Genomic DNA, 19,137 nt, shown 5'->3' with positions numbered 1-19,137 from the left:
TCTTAAAGTCATGGCTTCACCATCTTCGCCGGTGCCGGGACCCAGCAGGACGTATTCGGCGGTTACCTCGGGGGCCGCTCCTACAGTTCGTGCCGCTCCTGCTGGGCCGGCGCCTTTCCGCCTCATTACGAGGAAGCATGGGGTGAAGAGCTACGCCCACCCCAACATGACCATTGAGGCCTGCGTTAAGGCCATGGCCGAGGTTGTCGGCCCCTCGGCCATCGTCGCGGCCTCAAAAATGTACGGGAGGGCGGTGTTCTTCCTGAGGTCCGAGCGGGCGGTGTCCCTGGCCCTTAGTAAGGGGCTCACGGTGGGCGGGACCTTCCTGCCGGTGGACCCGCTGGAGGCCACCGCGCAGCGGGTCATTTTATCCAACGTCCCGCCCTTCCTGTCGGACGAGCTCCTCCTCCCCCACCTACGTCAACTGGGGGAGGTGAGGTCGGGGGTAACGCCGCTGCCGCTCGGACTCGGAGAACAGCCTCCGGCATGTTTACTCCTTCCGTCGCCAGGCATTAGTCAAGCTGGCACGGGAGGAGGTTACGGAGGGGGGCTTTAACGCCCTCCACGAGGGGACCCCTTACCGCGTCTTTTGGACGGCAGAGGGTGGGCGGTGCCATGCCTGTAAGGAGGTGGGGCACCTGAAGAGGAACTGCCCTGCCTCTCAGGCCGCCAAAACAGCTACGGCGGCCGGGGCTGGCGCCTCCACCGCTCCTCCCCCCCCAACCCCGCCCCCACGTCGGGAGAGTCAACTGCGCGGGTGGAGGTTGGCGTCGAGGCCTCCGCCGGGGGGGGGGGGGGGGGGGGGGGAAAGAGGAGGGGAACCCTCGCCAGAGAAAGGCGCAGAGGAAGAGGAAGAACTTAGAGGCTGGTCCCCGGGACGAAGAAGATCTCAGTCAGCCCGAGGCCGTGACCGCGGCCAGTCAACATCTCGCGGTCACGACAGAGCCCGGGTTGGCGGGTGATCAGGAGGGAGCGGAGGTGGGGGCCCCAGCAGACATGGAGCTCCCCCTCCCTCCGCGACCCTCCGGGAAGGAAAGGCCCCACTCCCTGGAAGCGGAGGGGGGTCCCTGCTAAGGGACGGCCCACCGTGGAAGGGGAGGTGGCGCCAGCCATGGATCCTGCGGCCCCGCCCATTATTTCTAACCAGCGGCGGGGGACGTCCGCCTCTCTGGGGGAGGAGACCGAGCCCGTGCCTCTCGGGGGGGATGGGGAGACCCTGCTGATGGGGGGCGGGGTCGCAGATCCGTGTACTGACGCCAGTATCCCTTTCACCGGGTCGGGCGTCCTTGGTGGGCGAGGCCGTTGCGGCCGAATTAGTCTGCCCTCGGCTCGACCTCTCCCAGGACCTGCTCGAATGCGCCGCGCCCGGGTGGCCCTGGAGATGGAGCACGCGGTGTCTGCCGGTACGCTCGAGGCTTTCCGCGACCGGTGGGCACCACAGGGGCTGGAGTGCATCCTGGACGAGGAGAATAAAATTTTAATTTGAAACTTGGTTGTGGATTAATTGGTTTTCTAGTATTTAAGCACACCCTACACAACCCCATCTTATAAAAGGGGGGCCTAAAAATCACAAAAAAAAATCTGTTCCCAGAATCAGAGCTTCACAACATATCAGAGATCGATGAGTTTACAAATGGAAATCCCATCCCGCAGATAGTGTCGAGCACAATCGGTTCTAAGTTATCCCATCTCTTGGACAATTGATGGGAATCTTGGTGGGTCCAGAAACAGTCAGTTATACCCAGATTCACAATGTAGAAAAAAAATACAGCCACCACGTCGATTCTGGAATTTCAGCAGTTTCTCAGCGTGCTCCCAGTTCTCATGAGACTGCTCCTTGAAAAACTTGGTAAAGTGACGCAGGGCAACATCATCCCGGTCAAAGTAACAGGACTGTGGAGAGAATATTGAAAACAGCATCATGTCAGACAGAGATCTCACCTACATACAATTAGTGCTCAAAGTTTTAGAAATTAGATACCATTTGTTTACTAGTGAAATTCAATTTACTTCACAAGATGTTCAATAGCTTCCCCCTCCCCAATAGGATAATGAATGGTCAGAGAGAAATAGCAATTAAGGTCAGGGATTACATTTCATCTCAAACTTCACTTCTGAGCTAGTACTACATTTACTCTCCATTCTAATCTAAAATTAGGAGAGGAACAAGGGACCATTACTCCATTCCAGTAGTTTTACACTGTACAATCATTTAGTGTAATAGAGATCTAGGCTCAGTAAAGAAAGCTTCATCACTAGGAGTCTCAAGGCAAGAAAACTAGTGAGGACCTGTCAACATTTCACTGGCTGCAGTCACCCCATTGAAACTGAAATTGGACAAATGCTGACAAGCACTTGACCAGGTTTCTGCATTTGTTACAAACTCAGGCAGCAGCTGAGCCAGGAGTATATTAAACCCCACAATGGAGTGCAACTACTGCAAGGAGCAGTCCATTAACTCAACAAGATCACCCTGTATTACACACTGGAAGTACTCACTGGCCAAAGCTTTGCCTTCCAAGGGAGGTGGAAAGAAATCAAGAGAAACATACTCTAAAGCCAGTTTATTGAACTGGAGAAATTCCAACTCCTGAGAATGCAGTGGCAATTAATAAAAGACTTACCATGGAGAGGTAAACATAGGAGGAATAGAGCTTCATATTGATCTGCTTGTTGACACCATCCTCACACTCCTTGTGGTAATTCTGACACACTTGGGATGCCATCATCACCAATTCAATAATATCACTTTCAACTATTGCTCAAAAACTTCTAGAACTAAACTTAACCTGCCCAAGCTCTTTGTATTTATACTACTGGGACAGCCTGCATTTTGGTAAGCAATGACATCACCAATGATGATTGACAATCCCCGATAGCCAATCAGGAATCGTCCATTTAACCAATTAACAAAGGAGAGGCAGTGTGGGGAGGGATTGATACCCAGAGCCAATCAGAGGTTTGGAATACAGGCCAATTTGGATAATCAGTCTCGGTGATGTCACTGCTTTTGGGGTCTTTGAATTTCCTCAAATCTGAAAGTTTCTCTTTGTTTCAATCTCTCGAAATGGCAACTTTGAATTATTTGATAATAATTTGCTATTTTCACCAGAGTGGCTTTTCTTAATCTGGTCAAGTTTATTACTTGTTAGTAATTGTGACGCTGAGACAATATTCAGAGGAAACAAGTAGTCTTGAGTGAATTTGCAAACCAACCATTGGACAGAGAAATGGAAATTCCATCCCATGGATGGTGTGAATCGTCCCCAGTTCTAATATAGAGAATGGGTGTGTCTGAGGATTGGCAGCATGGGGGCATCAACTGGGCAAAGCATTGTGGGATGTGTCATTTTTAGTTTTGATTCTCATGAAATGTTGTTTGGTAAAATTCAGGATATTCAGCGAGAATGAGAGGGAGTGAAGATTACTGAATGCAATGTCACCCACACAAACATCTCCATTTGTGTCAGCTGTGACTCAGTGGCAGCACTCTCACCTCAGAGTCAGAAGGTTGTGGGTTCAAGTCCCACTCCAGGGACTTGAGCACAAAGTCTAGACTGATACCTCACTGCAACACCAAGGGAGACATTGAACTGAGGCCCTGTCTGCTCACGTTGGTGGATATAAAAGATCCCATGGCACTAATTTGAGTAAGAGAAGAGCAGTGCTTTGTGGTGTCCTTGCTAATATTTATCCCTCAACCTACATAATTAAAACAGATTATCTTGTCATTATCACATTGCTGTTTGTGGGACCATGTTGTGGGCAAATTGGCTCCTGTGTTTCCCTAATTACAACAGCGACGACATTTCAAAAGTACTTCATTGGCTGTAGGCGCTTTGGGATGTCCTGAGGTCATTAAAACGCGATATAAATGCAAGTTCCTTCTTTCTATTCCCTCCAGCATGTTCGGTGAGTCCTTTTATGATCAGCTTCCAATATTTGAATCTGATTGAAATGATGAGACTCAGACATTGTCTGACAGTCTGGCTCATCACACTGGTGTTTCTCTGAGATCCAAAGTCTTGACATCTGGTTTCATTGCAAAATGGTTGAGGTTTTCAGTCCTGGATTAGGTGATGAGATATGTTCCCTTGGAATAAACTGTTTCCCGCATCAAACAATTCCTTCAAATGTAAACACAGAAACTTCTCTTCCATAAGAACAAATGTGTATTTTCTAGCCCATCACCAGGGGAGTTGCTACCAGAGCTATTCTTCATTGTAATCAGACTGTAGGAAATGTATCAGCACAGAGTGAGGTGAACATTGACCTTATTTTGCTTTGAGGTGTAAACAGTTAACCCCCATTAGCCCAGTTGTGACCTCAGTGTGGGGAATGTTTGCAGCTGATCCACATCCAGATTCAGCACAGAGTGAGCTGAAGACTTTTTGTCTGAAATATGAAGTCATCAAACCCGTCAACAAATCCACACCCACTCGAACAATCGTGGCTCAGCAACGTATGAAATGTAATGAAATTGATCCCAAAAAGTGCTTGAGAGAAGCAAAGACATTAACGTGGAATGACTGAAGACTGCAATTCCATCACACCCAGTGCAGTTCACAACTTCACTTGTAAACACTGGATAATTACAGCTGCAGCATCAACATTTGATCCATTCATAGGAGTGAAGGAGACAAATGGAGAACGAACAGAATTGCAAAAGGATGGTCACTATCTGGAATCCAATACACAATGGGACTAAAGGCAAATTGATAAATTCATGGTGGAGCTGATTGTATAGGATTTGTGAATGAATGGAACAGTGGAAAATTTCCCCCCCGAAAGAATTAGTCATAGTGAACTTGGCATTTTAAGATGTGAGTTTTACAAAATATATTTGCTTTTTCCAGAAAGTTGTTTTGCTCAAGTTCAGTTCCACAGGGATTATTCTGCCTCCAGTACCTCACCCAATTTCTTGTTCATGGAGGATCTTAAATTGGGAGGATTGGCGATTACAGAGATGATGAAAAGTCTCCTTTGGCAGAGGAGGGGCCCAGAAAAATAAATATCCTCACATTCCCATCAAGAGGCCAATAGTTGTTGATTTCCCTCTCACCCAATTGAAGTCCACTTCAGTTCTGTGAGCTCACACTATGAACTTAGTGCTGGTACTTCAGAGCCATCATGTGCTGCTTTGCTCACAATCCTTCGGAAAGTCTAGAGCAGCGTGATCAGTTTGGTTTCGTGAGCTACCCCAAAATAACTGAAGAGCCATAGCACCTTACTTTTTAAAAAAAACCCTGAACTGCTATTCCCAGGGCTGATACCATTCTTACAGGATGTTCATTAATTGAAATGGTGCAATACTAATTCACTGGATAACTGGCCTTGTGTTTTAAGAAAAAAAGTTACACACATGGGAGAGGGGATATTCACTAATGGTGAAACAGTTACTCGTATGCAGCTGCCTCAATCCTAAGCTTCAGCATTTCCTCCCTCTCCTTGAATATACTTCTTAAAAACTACCTTGTGCTCACCTGTCCTAATATCTCATTACATGGTTCAGTGTCTAACAGCCCAATGTAGTTCTTCTTACTGAAAAATAAGCAGCTTAAAATTTAAAAAAAGGAGACCAAACCCAGTCCAATGTTAAACACAGTTTATTTACAGTTTCTATCATATTCCAAATCAACAGCCCAGGTCTCAGAGCTCTCTCCAGAGTCACACAAATCATCATGCACCAGACTATATAAACTGGACTACTGTACACAATAAGCTTTATTCCTGCAGTCAGTTTAATCACTCTCCTCCAGGGTGAGCTTGTCAAACAGGTACACTCCCATGCCATTCTCAGGGGCTCCCAGTCTCTTCAGGTTGGTGATGTGATCGCCAAGCTTCTTGATCATCTTCACTTGTTCATCCAAGTAGTGGGTCTCCAGGAAGTCACACAACTAGGAAGAAAAGATGGAAAATAGTTATGTCCAGCAGCAGATATCAAGGGACTTCCCCTAGAGTTTGAATTTTAATCCTCTTGGACTGGAGGATAGTGAAGTGGTACACTTCAAATTGATGGAATTACTGCTTTATTAGAGTAAACTCACTGTACAACAAGTGCATAGATCCTCATGACACTGGGACACACTTACTTGTCAATGGCCACAGTTGGTCAAACTTCCTGTCCTGTCTCCACTCAAAAATCCAAGATAGACATCCCTACACAAAGCTATTGGGGATGAAGATATGAATAGGCTGAAATGTAACATTCCACCTCAATCTTACCCAAAGGCCCACATTAAAAACTTACATGAGGGTCTGTCCTCTCAGTGGACAGTTTGTGCAGATCCAGCAGACTCTGGTTCACATCCTTCTCCATCTGCAGAGCTCTCTGCATCACCTCCAGACCATTGCTCCACTCATCCTGCTCTGGCTTCTGAAAAGGAATCAAGTCTCAGCCAGATCACTTACAATGGATTAAACAAAATACATGTGAAGGAAAATAGGATTGCAAAAGCAATCAGATGTCCATGTTACCAAGGACCAATGTCACAGGAATATAATTTTACTATATTAAGCCACTGAAATCAAATTGGAACTAATTGTTTCAAATGCTTTCTATAGCAATCAGTCCGAGGTGAGCCACAGAAGACCACTCATTTATTAAATCTAACCTTGACGTCAGACAAGATGATTCGGCCTCCACGCTGATTCTGGAATTTCAGCAGTTTCTCAGCGTGCTCCCGTTCCTCATGTGACTGCTCCTTGAAGAACTCAGCAAAGTGACACAGGGCAACATCATCCCGGTCAAAGTAATAGGACTGTGGAGAGAATTTTAAAACGATCACAATACAAAATTATTTGTTATTTTTCTACAGTTACAGATATTAATTGCTTCCAAAAATAGTTACCATTTGTTAACTAGCAAAACTCAATTTACTTCACTATGTTGGCTCACTGCCCCTCCCTATAAAGGCAGGGTAAAGATTCCACAAGCAAAAAAACACACAAGTTTTGGATTACATTGCAGGTCAAGTCAAACTCAACTCCCTGAGCAAGTTGTATCTCCTTTTACTCTCCATTCTAATCTAAAAATAATGAACAAGAGAAAATTCCTTCATTCCTGTAGTTCTACAATCATTTAGTGTAAGAGATCAAGGCACAGTGAAAGCTTCACCACCAGGATTCTCATAGTACTTCACTAGGAAATAAAAAAGGTAAGAAAACTAGTGAGGACTTGTCCACAAAATCAGGTACAGTAGCATTGTGGTTATGTTATTGGACCAGTAATCCAGAGACAGGAGCTCAATTCCACCACAGGAGCTGGGAATTTAAGCTCAGTTAATTAAAATAAAAATCAGAATAAAAAGCTAGCATCAGTAATGACCATGAAACTACTGGATTGTCATAAAAATCCCATCAGGTTCACTAATGACCTCCAGGGAAGGAAACTTGCCATCCTTACCCAGTCTGGCCTGTGATTCCAGACCCACAGCAATGTGATGGATTCTTATAGTGGCCCAGCAAGTGACTCAGTTGTACAATCCTCCAATAAAGAAACTGCAGCATCTCACAACCACCTTCTCAAGAGCAATTAGGGATGGGCAATAAATGCTTGCCTTGCCAGTAACACCCACATCCCATGGATGATTTTAAAAAAAATCACTGGCTACACACAGCAGCTGAGCCAGGTTTATATATTAAACCCCTCAATTGAGTGCAGACACCACAAGAAGCAGTCCATCAACTCAACAAGATCACCTTACATAAAACAGTCAGCACTCACTGTCCAAAAATTATATTCCCCAGGGAGGGGGGAAAAGAACTTGAGAAATAGAGTTTAAAGCCAGTTCATTAAACTGGAAAAATTCCAACTACTTAGAATGCAGTGACAATTAATCAAAGACTCACCATGGAGAGGTAAACATAGGAGGAATAGAGCTCCATATTGATCTGCTTGTTGACACCATCCTCACACTCCTTGTGGTAATTCTGACACACTTGGGATGCCATCATCACCAATTCAATAATATCACTTTCAACTATTGCTCAAAAACTTCTAGAACTAACCTCTACCTGCCCAAGCTCTTGTATTTATACTACTGGGACAGCCTCCATTTGAGCAAGGAATGACATCACCAATGATGATTGACAATCCCTGATAGCCAATCAGGAATCTTCCATAAATCCAGGCACCAATTAACAAAGGAGAAGGGGTGTGGGGGAGGGGTTGATACCCAGAGCCAATCAGAGCTGTGGAATACAGGCTGGTTTGGGTGATTGGTCTCGGTGATGTCACTGCTTTATGGGTTGTTTTTCCCTCTTTTCTTCTGTTTGACTAAAATAATTCTAAGATGGGACACTTGTGTTGCTGTCTTTAGACCCAGTGTCACCTGTATTTTTGTCACCTTCATTTCTTTAATACGAAATCCAACAAAACCAGAATCAAATCATAACTTTATTGTCGGAGTCGAGGACGTACTCCGAGCTCTGCGCCTCCCACCGGTCTCGGAAAGCCTCAAGTTTACCAGCAGACACCGTGTGCTCCCTCTCCAGGGCCACCCGGGCGCAGAGAATGCTGCGGAGCGAGGCAGAGAGTCGGAGCGACCGCCCCCACGGGCCGCATCCAGCCAGGACCTGTGGATGGTCACCTTTGATGCTTTTTGGGTTCTTTGACCTTCTTAAAAGTGCCTCTTTGTATAAATCTTTCAGAATCACAACTTTGAATTATTTGATAATTTAATATTTTCACTGAAGTTGCTTTTCATAATCTGGCCAAGTTTATTACTTGTAAGTAATTGTGACACTGAGACAATATTCAACGCAATCAAGTAGTCTTGAGTGAATTTGTAAACCAGCCATTGGACAGAGAAATGGAAATTCCATCCCATGGATGGTGTGAATCGTCCCCAGTTCTAATATAGAGAATGGGTGTGTCTGAGGATTGGCAGCATGGGGGCATCAACTGGGCAAAGCATTGTGGGATGTGTCATTGTTTTGGTTTTAATTCTCATGAAATGTTGTTTGGTAAAATTCAGGATATTCAGCGAGAATGAGAGGGAGTGAAGATTACTGAATGCAATGTCACCCACACAAACATCCCCATTTGTGTCAGCTGTGGCTCAGTGGCAGCACTCTCACCTCAGAGTCAGAAGGTTGTGGGTTCAAGTCCCACTCTAGGGACTTGAGCACAAAGTCCAGGCTGATACTTCACCACAGCACCCAGTGAGTGCTGTACAGTCGGATGAGACATTAAACCGAGGCCCCGTCTGCTCACTTAGGATGTAAAAGATCCCATGGCACTAATTTGAGTGAGAGAAGGGGAGTTCTCCCTGGTGTCTCTGCAAATATTTATCCCTCAACCAATGTAATTAAAACAGATTATCTAATCATCATTTCATGCTGTTTGTGGGATCTTGCTGTGGCCTTATTGGTTGCTGCGTTTCCTACATTACAACAGTGAGTACATTTCAAAAGTACTTATTGGCCGTGCTTCATTGTAATCAGATTGTGGGGAACGGATCAGCACAGAGTGAGCTGAACATTGGCCTGTTTTTCATTTGAGGTGTAAACAGTTAACCCCCATTAGCCCAGTTGTGACCTCCGTGTGGGGAATGTTTGCAGTTGATCCTCATCCAGGTTCAGCACATCGAGTGAGCTGAATACTTTTTGCTCGAAATATGAAGCCGTCAAAGCCATCAGCAAATCCAACCGACTCGTACAATTGTGGCTCAGCAACGTATGAAATGTGGTGAAATTGATCCCCCAAAAGTGCTTGAGAGAAGCAAAGACATTAACGTGGAATGACTGAAGACTGCAATTCCATCACACCCAGTGCAGTTCACAACTAAGTTCCTAAACTTCACTTGTAAACACTGGATAATTACAGATACAGCATCAACATTTGATCCATTCATAGGGTTGAACGAGACAAATGGAGAACCAATAGGATTTGGAAAGGATGATTACTATTTGGTATGAAATGCACAATAGGACCAAATACAAATTGATACATTTAAGGGAGGAGCTGATTGCATTGGGTTTATGAATTGATGGGACAGGGATGTGGAAGGATTTGGCAGGAGAAATATCTATTTAACTTGAAATCAAAAAGCAAATTTAAACAATGAAATATATTTACTCCTTCCTGAAGGATTTCAGTTGCACAGATATTACTCTCCCATGAGGACCTTACTCAATTGCTTCTCATGAGATCAACAGTGAGTGTTGCAGGTTCTTTACTTGGACGGTGGGTGCACACATAGGGCAAAAAAAAAAGTTTTTAATCAAGCCATAACTTCTCCCCCACCAAATCTATACTGTCCCCTAAGAAGCCAGTGGATACGAAGCAAATGTGCCAATGTTAGTTTCCTCCCTCCTCCAAGTACTCTGAGTTCACATTACTGGTCTGTACTTGTTTGACCACTAAACTTACTAGAAAGTCCACAGCAGCAATGATGAGTTTGGTTTCTTGAGCTACGTCCAGTGTATCCCACAGCAATAACAGAGATCTGCAGCAACTCACTTTAATACCTGGACTTCTTATCGCAGGGCAAAAGTCTTGTTTAAAATGGGATTGTTCAGTGGACTGATCTGGTTTAACACCAGCTCATTATCCTGATATTTTAACACAATGTTACAGTAGTTGATATCTTGTCCTGGGGTGGGGATGTTTAAAAAGGAAGATGCCACTTTGGAAAGAGAATATTCAGTGGCAACAGTAACTTGCATTAAAACCAAAGATTGGAATGTGCTATGAACATTCAAGGTAAACACAGAATTGAAATTAGATCTTCAACATATGACCCTGAACATCCAAGTCAATAAATTGGAATTACTACAGGAATGGGGGGGGGGGGGGGGGGTTAGATTTTCAATGGACTGACTCTTACACTGCCCAATGTAATTGTTAGATGTAAACTAAATTAGATTTAGTGAAAAATCAGCAACCACTCAATTTGAGACAACAAAATCCAGTTCAACAATTTATTGACAGTTCCTATTACATTTCACAAGAGACCAGGTCTCAGTTCTTTGTACAAAGCCACACAAGTCATGACTGCTACAGGATGGGAGAGTTTCAAGATGACATGAACAGGAGCACTAATAAGCTTTATCCCTGCAGTCAGTTTAATCACTCTCCCCCAGGGTGAGCTTGTCAAACAGGTACACTCCCATGCCATTCTCAGGGGCTCCCAGTCTCTTCAGGTTGGTGATGTGATCTCCAAGCTTCTTGATCATCTTCACTTGTTCATCCAAGTAGTGGGTCTCCAGGAAGTCACACAACTGGAAGAAAAGATGGAGAACAGTTATGTCCAGCAGCAGATAGCAAGGCAGTCCCCCTAGAGTTTGGAATTTAATCCTCTTGGACTGGAGGATAGTCAAGTGGAACACTTCAGATTGATGGAATTACTGCATTATTAGAGTAAACTTACTGTACAACAGGTGCATAGATCCTCATGACACTGGGACACTTACCTCTCAATGGCCACAGTAAGTCAACCTCCCTGCCCTGTCTCCACTCAAAAAAATCCAAGGTCAACATCCCTCCACAAAGCTACTGGGTAAAAGATCTTAATAGACTCAAGAACTGTAACATTCCATCTCCAACTTAGCCAAAGGCCCACATTAACAACTTACATGAGGGTCTGTCCTCTCAGTGGACAGTTTGTGCAGATCCAGCAGACTCTGGTTCACATTCTTCTCCATCTGCAGAGCTCTCTGCATCACCTCCAGACCATTGCTCCACTCATCCTGCTCTGGCTTCTGAAAAGGAATCAAGTCTCACCCAGATCACTTACAATGGATTAAACAAAATACATGACAAAGTATTGAAGGAAAATAGGAGCAGTTCAAAAAAGCAAATCAGATGTCCATGTTACCATCAACCAATGTCAAGAATACATAGAATGACTGAATTAAGTAACTGGAGTTAAATAAAAAATAACTGCTGCAGAAAATATTTGAAATAATCAGTCCAAGGGGAGCCACATAGAAGACCACTCATTTATTAAATCAAACCTTGATGTCCTCCAAGATGATTCGGCCTCCACGCTGATTCTGGAATTTCAGCAGTTTCTCAGCGTGCTCCCGTTCCTCATGTGACTGCTCCTTGAAGAACTCAGCAAAGTGACGCAGGGCAACATCATCCCGGTCAAAGTAATAGGACTGTGGAGAATTTTAAATATATCATGCTAGATCTAGATTACAAAATACAACTCCAAATTTTTCATTTCTTTTTCCTCAAGATATTAATTGCTTTCAAAAATAATTACCATTTGTTAACTCGCAAAATTCAATTTACTTCACTTTCATTTGGTGAGCTTCCCTTCCCCATAAAGGACAGAATAAAGAGTCAAGCAGCAAAAAAACCTAATATTTGGGATTACATTTCACATCTTTCAAATCAACCCCTGAGCAAGTTGTACCTCCTTTTACTCTCCATTCTAATCTAAAATTGATGGAAAACAAATGAAAGTTCATTCATTCCATAGCTTCACACTCTGCAGTTTAGTGTAATAGAGATCTCAGCACAGTGAAGGCTTCATCACTGGGAAGCTCAAGGCAAGAAAACTAGTGAGGACCTGTCAACATCTCACTGGCTACAGTCACCCCATTGAAACTGAAAGTGGTCAAATGTTGACAAGCACTTGACCAGGTTTCTGCTCTTCTCTTACAAACTCAGGCAGCAGCTGAACCAGGTTCATATATTAAACCCCTCAATAGAGTGCAGCTGCTGCAAGGAGCAGTCCATTAACTCACCAAGATCACCTTGTATTACAAACCAGAAATGCTCACGACCCCAAGATTTTTCTTCCCAGGGAAGTGGAACAAAGCAAAGAGAAAGAGTTTAAAGCCAGTTTGTTGAACTACAGAAATTCTAACCATTACAATTAATACAGTGACAATTAATACAAGACTCACCATGGAGAGGTAAACATAGGAGGAATAGAGCTCCATATTGATCTGCTTGTTGACACCATCCTCACACTCCTTGTGATAGTTCTGACACACTTGAGAAGCCATCTTTACAATATCTTATGTTTTCACTATCACCTGATCAATTCTACAACTCCCCTCTTCCCTCACAAGCTCTTGTATTTATACTACTGGGACAGCCAGCATTGAAGCAAGGAATGACATCACCAATGATGATTGACATTCCCTGATAACCACTCAGGAATCGTCCATGAATCCAAGCACCAATTAACAAAGGAGAGGGGCGTGGTGGAGGAGGGATTGATACCCAGAGCCAATCAGAGCTTTGGAATACAGGCCGGTTTGGATGATTGGTCTCGGTGATATCACTGCTTTTTGGGTATTTTTTTACTACAATAATTCATAGATGGGGCACTTTTTTTGTGCAGGTCAGTGAGCTCTGAAGGGACGGTGGGACTGTCCTGAGGTACTGGTGTCGGCTGGTTGACGGTCCAATCATTCCCTCGGTGCTCTGTGGCCATGGATCACTCGAATCCCCACACGGGCTCCAAACTCCAGATAAACTTTCCCGTTTGGAACTAATTGTCCAAACACGAATAGGATTGAAAGTTTTTTTTCTCTTGGTTGATTTTTTATTAGTGATGTTCGTCTAGTTTTCTTTTCTTCTTCTTTGTTTACGGCCCCCCTTTTATAAGAAGTGGTGGGGGTGGGTGGGGTTAGCGAATGTTTTAATTTGCAGCAAATCAATAAGCAAAAAATAAGTGTCAAATAATAATTTTATTGTATCGACCCAGGATGCACTCCAATCCCTCCGGTGCCCACCGGTCGCGGAAAGCCTCAAGCATAACGGCAGACACCGCGTGCTCCCTCTCCAGGGCCATCCGTTCGCAGAGAATGCCACGAACCAGAGTCGGACCGACCGCCCCACAGGCCGCGTCCAGCCTGGACCTGTGGATGGTCACCTTTGGTGCTTTTTGACCTCCCTCAAAGTGCCTCCTTGTATCAATCTCTCAGAATCACAACTTTGAACTATTTGTTAATTTGATATTTTCACTGAAGTGGCTTTTCATAATCTGGTCAAGTTTATTACTTGTAAGTAATTGTGATGCTGAGACAAAATTAAACGCAACCAAGTCATCTTTGAATTTGCAAAGACATTAACGTGGAATGACTGAAGACTGCAATTCCATCACACCCAGTGCAGTTCACAACTAAGTTCCTAAACTTCACTTGCAAACACTGGATAATTACAGCTGCAGCATCAACATTTGAATCCATTCATAGGGGTGAAGGAAACAAATGGAAAAACCAATAGGATTTGGAAAGGAGGATTGTTATTTGGTATGAATTATACAATAGGACTAAATACATATTCAGAGGAGCTGATTGTAGTAAGAAGAGGGATATGGTGGGAGTTTGTCAGAATATCTATTTAACTTTGCTCAAATTATCATTCATATTATTTGCTTCAAGGATTACATTTCACTGGAGTACAGTCCCACACGTATTACTCTCCCTTGAGTACCTTACCCAATTGCTTAATCATGGGCGGGTGGTGGCAGTGGAAAGTGAGTTTATAGAACCAAGCCCAATCCTCTCCCCACTGGGAATCCATACTTTCCCCATAGAGGTCAGTGGATAGTCAGCAAATGTGCCAATTCTGGTTGATTTTACAAACACCTCCCCCTTCTCCTCACCCAATTGCAACCCCCTTAGTTCCAAGAGCTCACACACCACCAGTTCTGGATGGTAGTTAGAGACTGCTTTGCCACACAGATTGCCCAACCATCTACAGCAGCAATGATGAGTTTGGCTTAGTGAGCTACCTCTCGTGGATCCTACAGTAATACTGAATGAGATCTATAGCTGCTTAATGTAAAAAAATACCTGGACTGCTGATCCCAGGGCAGAGACCTTCCTTAAATAGGATTGTTCATCAGACTGAAATTATTTAGCACTAATCACTTCAGTCATGTTTCAGACAAGGAAAAAAAATGTTACAGCAGCTGATATTTTGTTAGACTGAGGGGTTAAACAGAGTTGCTATTGTCACAACGAGAATATACATCTCCAGTGGTAACAGGAACTTTTATTGTAGCATTGCTCTTCACTGCTGGTTTGCAATGCACAAACACAATTGAAATTAGATCTTCAACATGTGGCCCTGAATATCCAAGTCAATAGATTGGAATTACCCCAAAATTGGGGTGCACACACATTAAAAAACAATTTACACAGGACTGAATCCCATGATGAAGTTGTTCCACAGCCCAGTGTAATTTAGTTTGATGTAAACTAGAATGTTAATTAAGTGGTTTCTTACTTTTTTGAAATATGACAACAAAATCCAGCTCAATGTTAAGCAGTTTATTTCCAGTTGGTGACAGTTACTATTACATTTCACATTAAGAGCCCAGGTCTCACAGCTTTGTACAAAGTCACATAAGTCCTTACTGCTGCAGGATGATGGGTCTCATTATATACAGGAGGATGACCAATAAGCTTTATTCCTGCAGTCAGTTTAATCACTCTCCCCCAGGGTGTGCTTGTCAAACAGGTACACTCCCATGCCATTCTCAGGGGCTCCCAGTCTCTTCAGGTTGGTGATGTGATCTCCAAGCTTCTTGATCATCTTCACTTGTTCATCCAAGTAGTGGGTCTCCAGGAAGTCACACAACTGGAAGAAAAGATGGAGAATAGTTATGTCCAGCAGCTTCACCTCAAGTTCAGATTTGAGTTCTCTTGGACTGGAGGATAGTCCAGTGGTACACTTCAGATTGATGGAATTACTGCATTATTAGAGTAAAAATACTGTAAAACAAGTGCATAGATCCTCATGACACTGGGACAGTCTTACTTCTCAATGTCCACAGCAGGTCAACCTCACTGCCCTCCCTCAAAAAAAATCCAAAGGTAGACATCCCTCCAAAAAGCTATGGGTATGAAGATCTTAATAGACTCAAGAACTGGAACATTCCATCTCCAACTTACCCAACGGCCCACATTAAAAACTTACATGAGGGTCTGTCCTCTCAGTGGACAGTTTGTGCAGATCCAGCAGACTCTGGTTCACATCCTTCTCCATCTGCAGAGCTCTCTGCATCACCTCCAGACCATTGCTCCACTCATCCTGCTCTGGCTTCTGAAAAGGAATCAAATCTCACCCAGATCACTTACAATGGATTAAACAAAATACATGAGAAAGTATTGAAGGAAAAAATAATAGTTGAAAAAGCAAATCAGGTGTCCATGTTACTATCAACCAATGTCAAGAATATATAGAACAGCTGAATTAAACCATTGGAGTCAGAGAACTAATTGCTATAGGAAGTATTTGAAATGATCAGTCAAAGGGGAGCCACATCGAAGTCCAATCATTTATTAAATCAAACCTTGATGTCCTCAAAGATGACTCGGCCTCCACGCTGATTCTGGAATTTCAGTAGTTTCTCAGCGTGCTCCCGTTCCTCATGTGACTGCTCCTTGAAGAACTCAGCAAAGTGACGCAGGGCAACATCATCCCGGTCAAAGTAATAGGACTGTGGAGAGAATTTTAAGAATATCATGTTTGATCGAGATCACTATCCAATTTAAAGCTATTCATTCTTTTTCCCCCAGTTAATGATGTTAATTGCTTTCAAATAGAAAATATTTGTTACTAGCGAAACTCAATTTACTTCACTTTTTGGCAAGCTTCCCCTCCCTATAAAAAAGGATAAAGACACAATCAGCAAATAAGGAACTAAAAAAAGTTTATAATTTCATGCCAAAAAACTTCTGAACATTGTACCTCCTTTTACTCTCCATTCTAATCTAAAATTGGTGGAGGACAAGAGAAAATTACTTAATTCCAGTAGTTTTACACTCTGTGCCTAGATCTATTACACTAAATTCCAGTAAAATCAACACCAGGATTCTCAAGGCAAGAAAACTAGTGAGGACCGGTCAACATTTCACTGTCTACAGTCACCCCATTGAAACTGAACTTGTCTGTCAAATGTTGACAAGCACTTGACAAGATATCTGCTCTTCTCTTACAAACTCAGGCAGCAGCTGAAGCACATTCATACATTAAACCCCACAACAGAGTGCAGCTGCTGCAAGGAGCAGTCCATTAACTCAACAAGATCACCCTGTATTACACACTGGAAGTACTCACTGGCCAAAGATTTGTCTTCCCAGTGAGGCAGCAAGAAATCAAGAAAAATGTACTTTAAAGTCAGTTTATTGAACTGGAGAAATTCCAACTGCTTAGAATGCAGTAGCAATTAATAAAAGACTCACCATGGAGAGGTAAACATAGGAGGAATAGAGCTCCATATTGATCTGCTTGTTGACACCATCCTCACACTCCTTGTGATAGTTCTGACACACTTGGGAAGCCATTGTCACTATTTCTATAATAGTACTTATTCACTATTACTCAGAAAGCTCTAAAACTAACTTCTTCTCTCACAAGCTCTTATATTTATACTCCTGGGACAGCCTGCATTTTGGTAAGCAATGACATCACCAATGATGATTGACAATCCCCGATAGCCAATCAGGAATCGTCCATGAATCCAGAAACCAACTAACAAAGGAGTGGCGTTGTGAGGGAGGGATTTATTCCCAGAGCCAATCAGAGCTTTGGAATACAGGCCGGTTTGGATGATCAGTCTCGGTGATGTCACTGCTTTTCAGTTCTTTGACCTCCGTCAAATCCGAAAGTGTCTCTTTGTTTAAATCTCTTGGAATGACAACTTTGAATTATTTGAGAATAATTTGATATTTTCACTGAAGTGGCTTTTCATAATCTGGTCAAGTTTATTACTTGTTAGTAATTGTGATGCTGAGACAATATTCAAAGGAATCAAATAGTCTTGCGTGAATTTGCAAACCATCCATTGGTCAGAGAAATGGAAATTCCATCCCATGGATGGTGTGAATCGTCCCCAGTTCTAATATAGAGAATGGGTGTGTCTGAGGATTGGCAGCATGGGGGCATCAACTGGGCAAAGCATTGTGGGATGTGTCATTGTTTTGGTTTTGATTCTCATGAAATGTTGTTTGGTAAAATTCAGGATATTCAGCGAGAATGAGAGGGAGTGAAGATTACTGAATGCAATGTCACCCACACAAACATATCCATTTGTGTCAGCTGTCGCTCAGTGGCAGCACTCTCACCTCAGAGTCAGAAGGTTGTGGGTTCAAGTCCCACTCCAGGGACTTGAGCACAAAGTCCAGGCTGATACTTCACCACAGCACCCAGTGAGTGCTGTACAGTCGGATGAGACATTAAACCGAGGCCCCGTCTGCTCACTTAGGATGTAAAAGATCCCATGGCACTAATTTGAGTGAGAGAAGGGGAGTTCTCCCTGGTGTCTCTGCTAATATTTATCCCTCAACCAATGTAATTAAAACAGATTATCTAATCAATATTTCATGTTCTTTGTGGGATCTTGCTGTGGCCATCTTGGTTGCTGCGTTTCTGACATTACAACAGACAATGTGGAAAATTGCCCAGGTATGTCCTGTCCACAAAAAGCAGGACAAATCCAATCCGGCCAATTACCGCCCCATCAGTCTACTCTCAATCATCAGCAACGTGATGGAAGGTGTCGTCGACAGTGCTATCAAGCGGCACTTACTCACCAATAACCTGCTCACGGATGCTAAGTTGGGTTCCGCCAGGACCACTCGGCTCCAGACCTCATTACAGCCTTGGTCCAAACATGGACAAAAGAGCTGAATTCCAGAGGTGGGGTGAGAGTGACTGCCCTTGACATCAAGGCAGCATTTGACCGAGTGTGGCACCAAGGAGCCCTAGTAAAATTGAAGTCAATGGGAATCAGGGGGAAAACTCTCCAGTGGCTGGAGTCATACCTAGCGCAAAGGAAGATGGTAGTGGTTGTTGGAGGCCAATCATCTCAGCCCCAGGGCATTGCTGCAGGAGTTCCTCAGGGCAGTGTCCGAGGCCCAACCATCTTCAGCTGCTTCATCAATGACCTTCCCTCCATCATAAGGTCAGAAATGGGGATGTTCGCTGATGACTGCACAGTGTTCAGTTCCATTCGCAACCCCTCAGATAATGAAGCAGTCCGAGCCCGCATGCAGCAAGACCTGGACAACATCCAGGCTTGGGCTCATAAGTGGCAAGTAACATTCGCGCCAGATAAGTGCCAGGCAATGACCATCTCCAACAAGAGAGAGTCTAACCACCTCCCCTTGACATTCAACGGCATTACCATCGCCGAATCCCCCACCATCAACATCCTG

General features: G+C 43.8%; 2 protein-coding genes across 2 annotated transcripts; both read right to left on the bottom strand.

Moving 5' to 3' along the window:
* Positions 1-5,590: 5,590 nt before the first annotated feature.
* On the bottom strand, positions 5,591-7,991 carry LOC137305555 (ferritin heavy chain B-like). Its single transcript, XM_067974414.1, has 4 exons — positions 7,852-7,991; positions 6,615-6,761; positions 6,251-6,376; positions 5,591-5,897 (listed from the first exon to the last, which is right to left on the bottom strand). The coding sequence occupies exons 1-4, from the start codon at positions 7,954-7,956 to the stop codon at positions 5,742-5,744; spliced, it is 534 nt and encodes a 177-aa protein (XP_067830515.1). The 5' UTR covers positions 7,957-7,991; the 3' UTR covers positions 5,591-5,741.
* A 7,240-nt stretch (positions 7,992-15,231) lies between these two features.
* LOC137305593 (ferritin heavy chain B-like) lies at positions 15,232-17,292 on the bottom strand. Its single transcript, XM_067974450.1, has 4 exons — positions 17,164-17,292; positions 16,272-16,418; positions 15,896-16,021; positions 15,232-15,556 (listed from the first exon to the last, which is right to left on the bottom strand). The coding sequence occupies exons 1-4, from the start codon at positions 17,263-17,265 to the stop codon at positions 15,401-15,403; spliced, it is 531 nt and encodes a 176-aa protein (XP_067830551.1). The 5' UTR covers positions 17,266-17,292; the 3' UTR covers positions 15,232-15,400.
* Positions 17,293-19,137: the final 1,845 nt, after the last annotated feature.

This window comes from Heptranchias perlo, chromosome 40 (genome assembly GCF_035084215.1).
Source record: "Heptranchias perlo isolate sHepPer1 chromosome 40, sHepPer1.hap1, whole genome shotgun sequence".
In the NCBI taxonomy this organism is placed as follows: Eukaryota; Metazoa; Chordata; class Chondrichthyes; order Hexanchiformes; family Hexanchidae; genus Heptranchias; species Heptranchias perlo.
The sequence above is the reverse complement of the archived record's forward strand: the minus strand, read 5'-3'. Positions and strand labels throughout refer to the sequence as shown.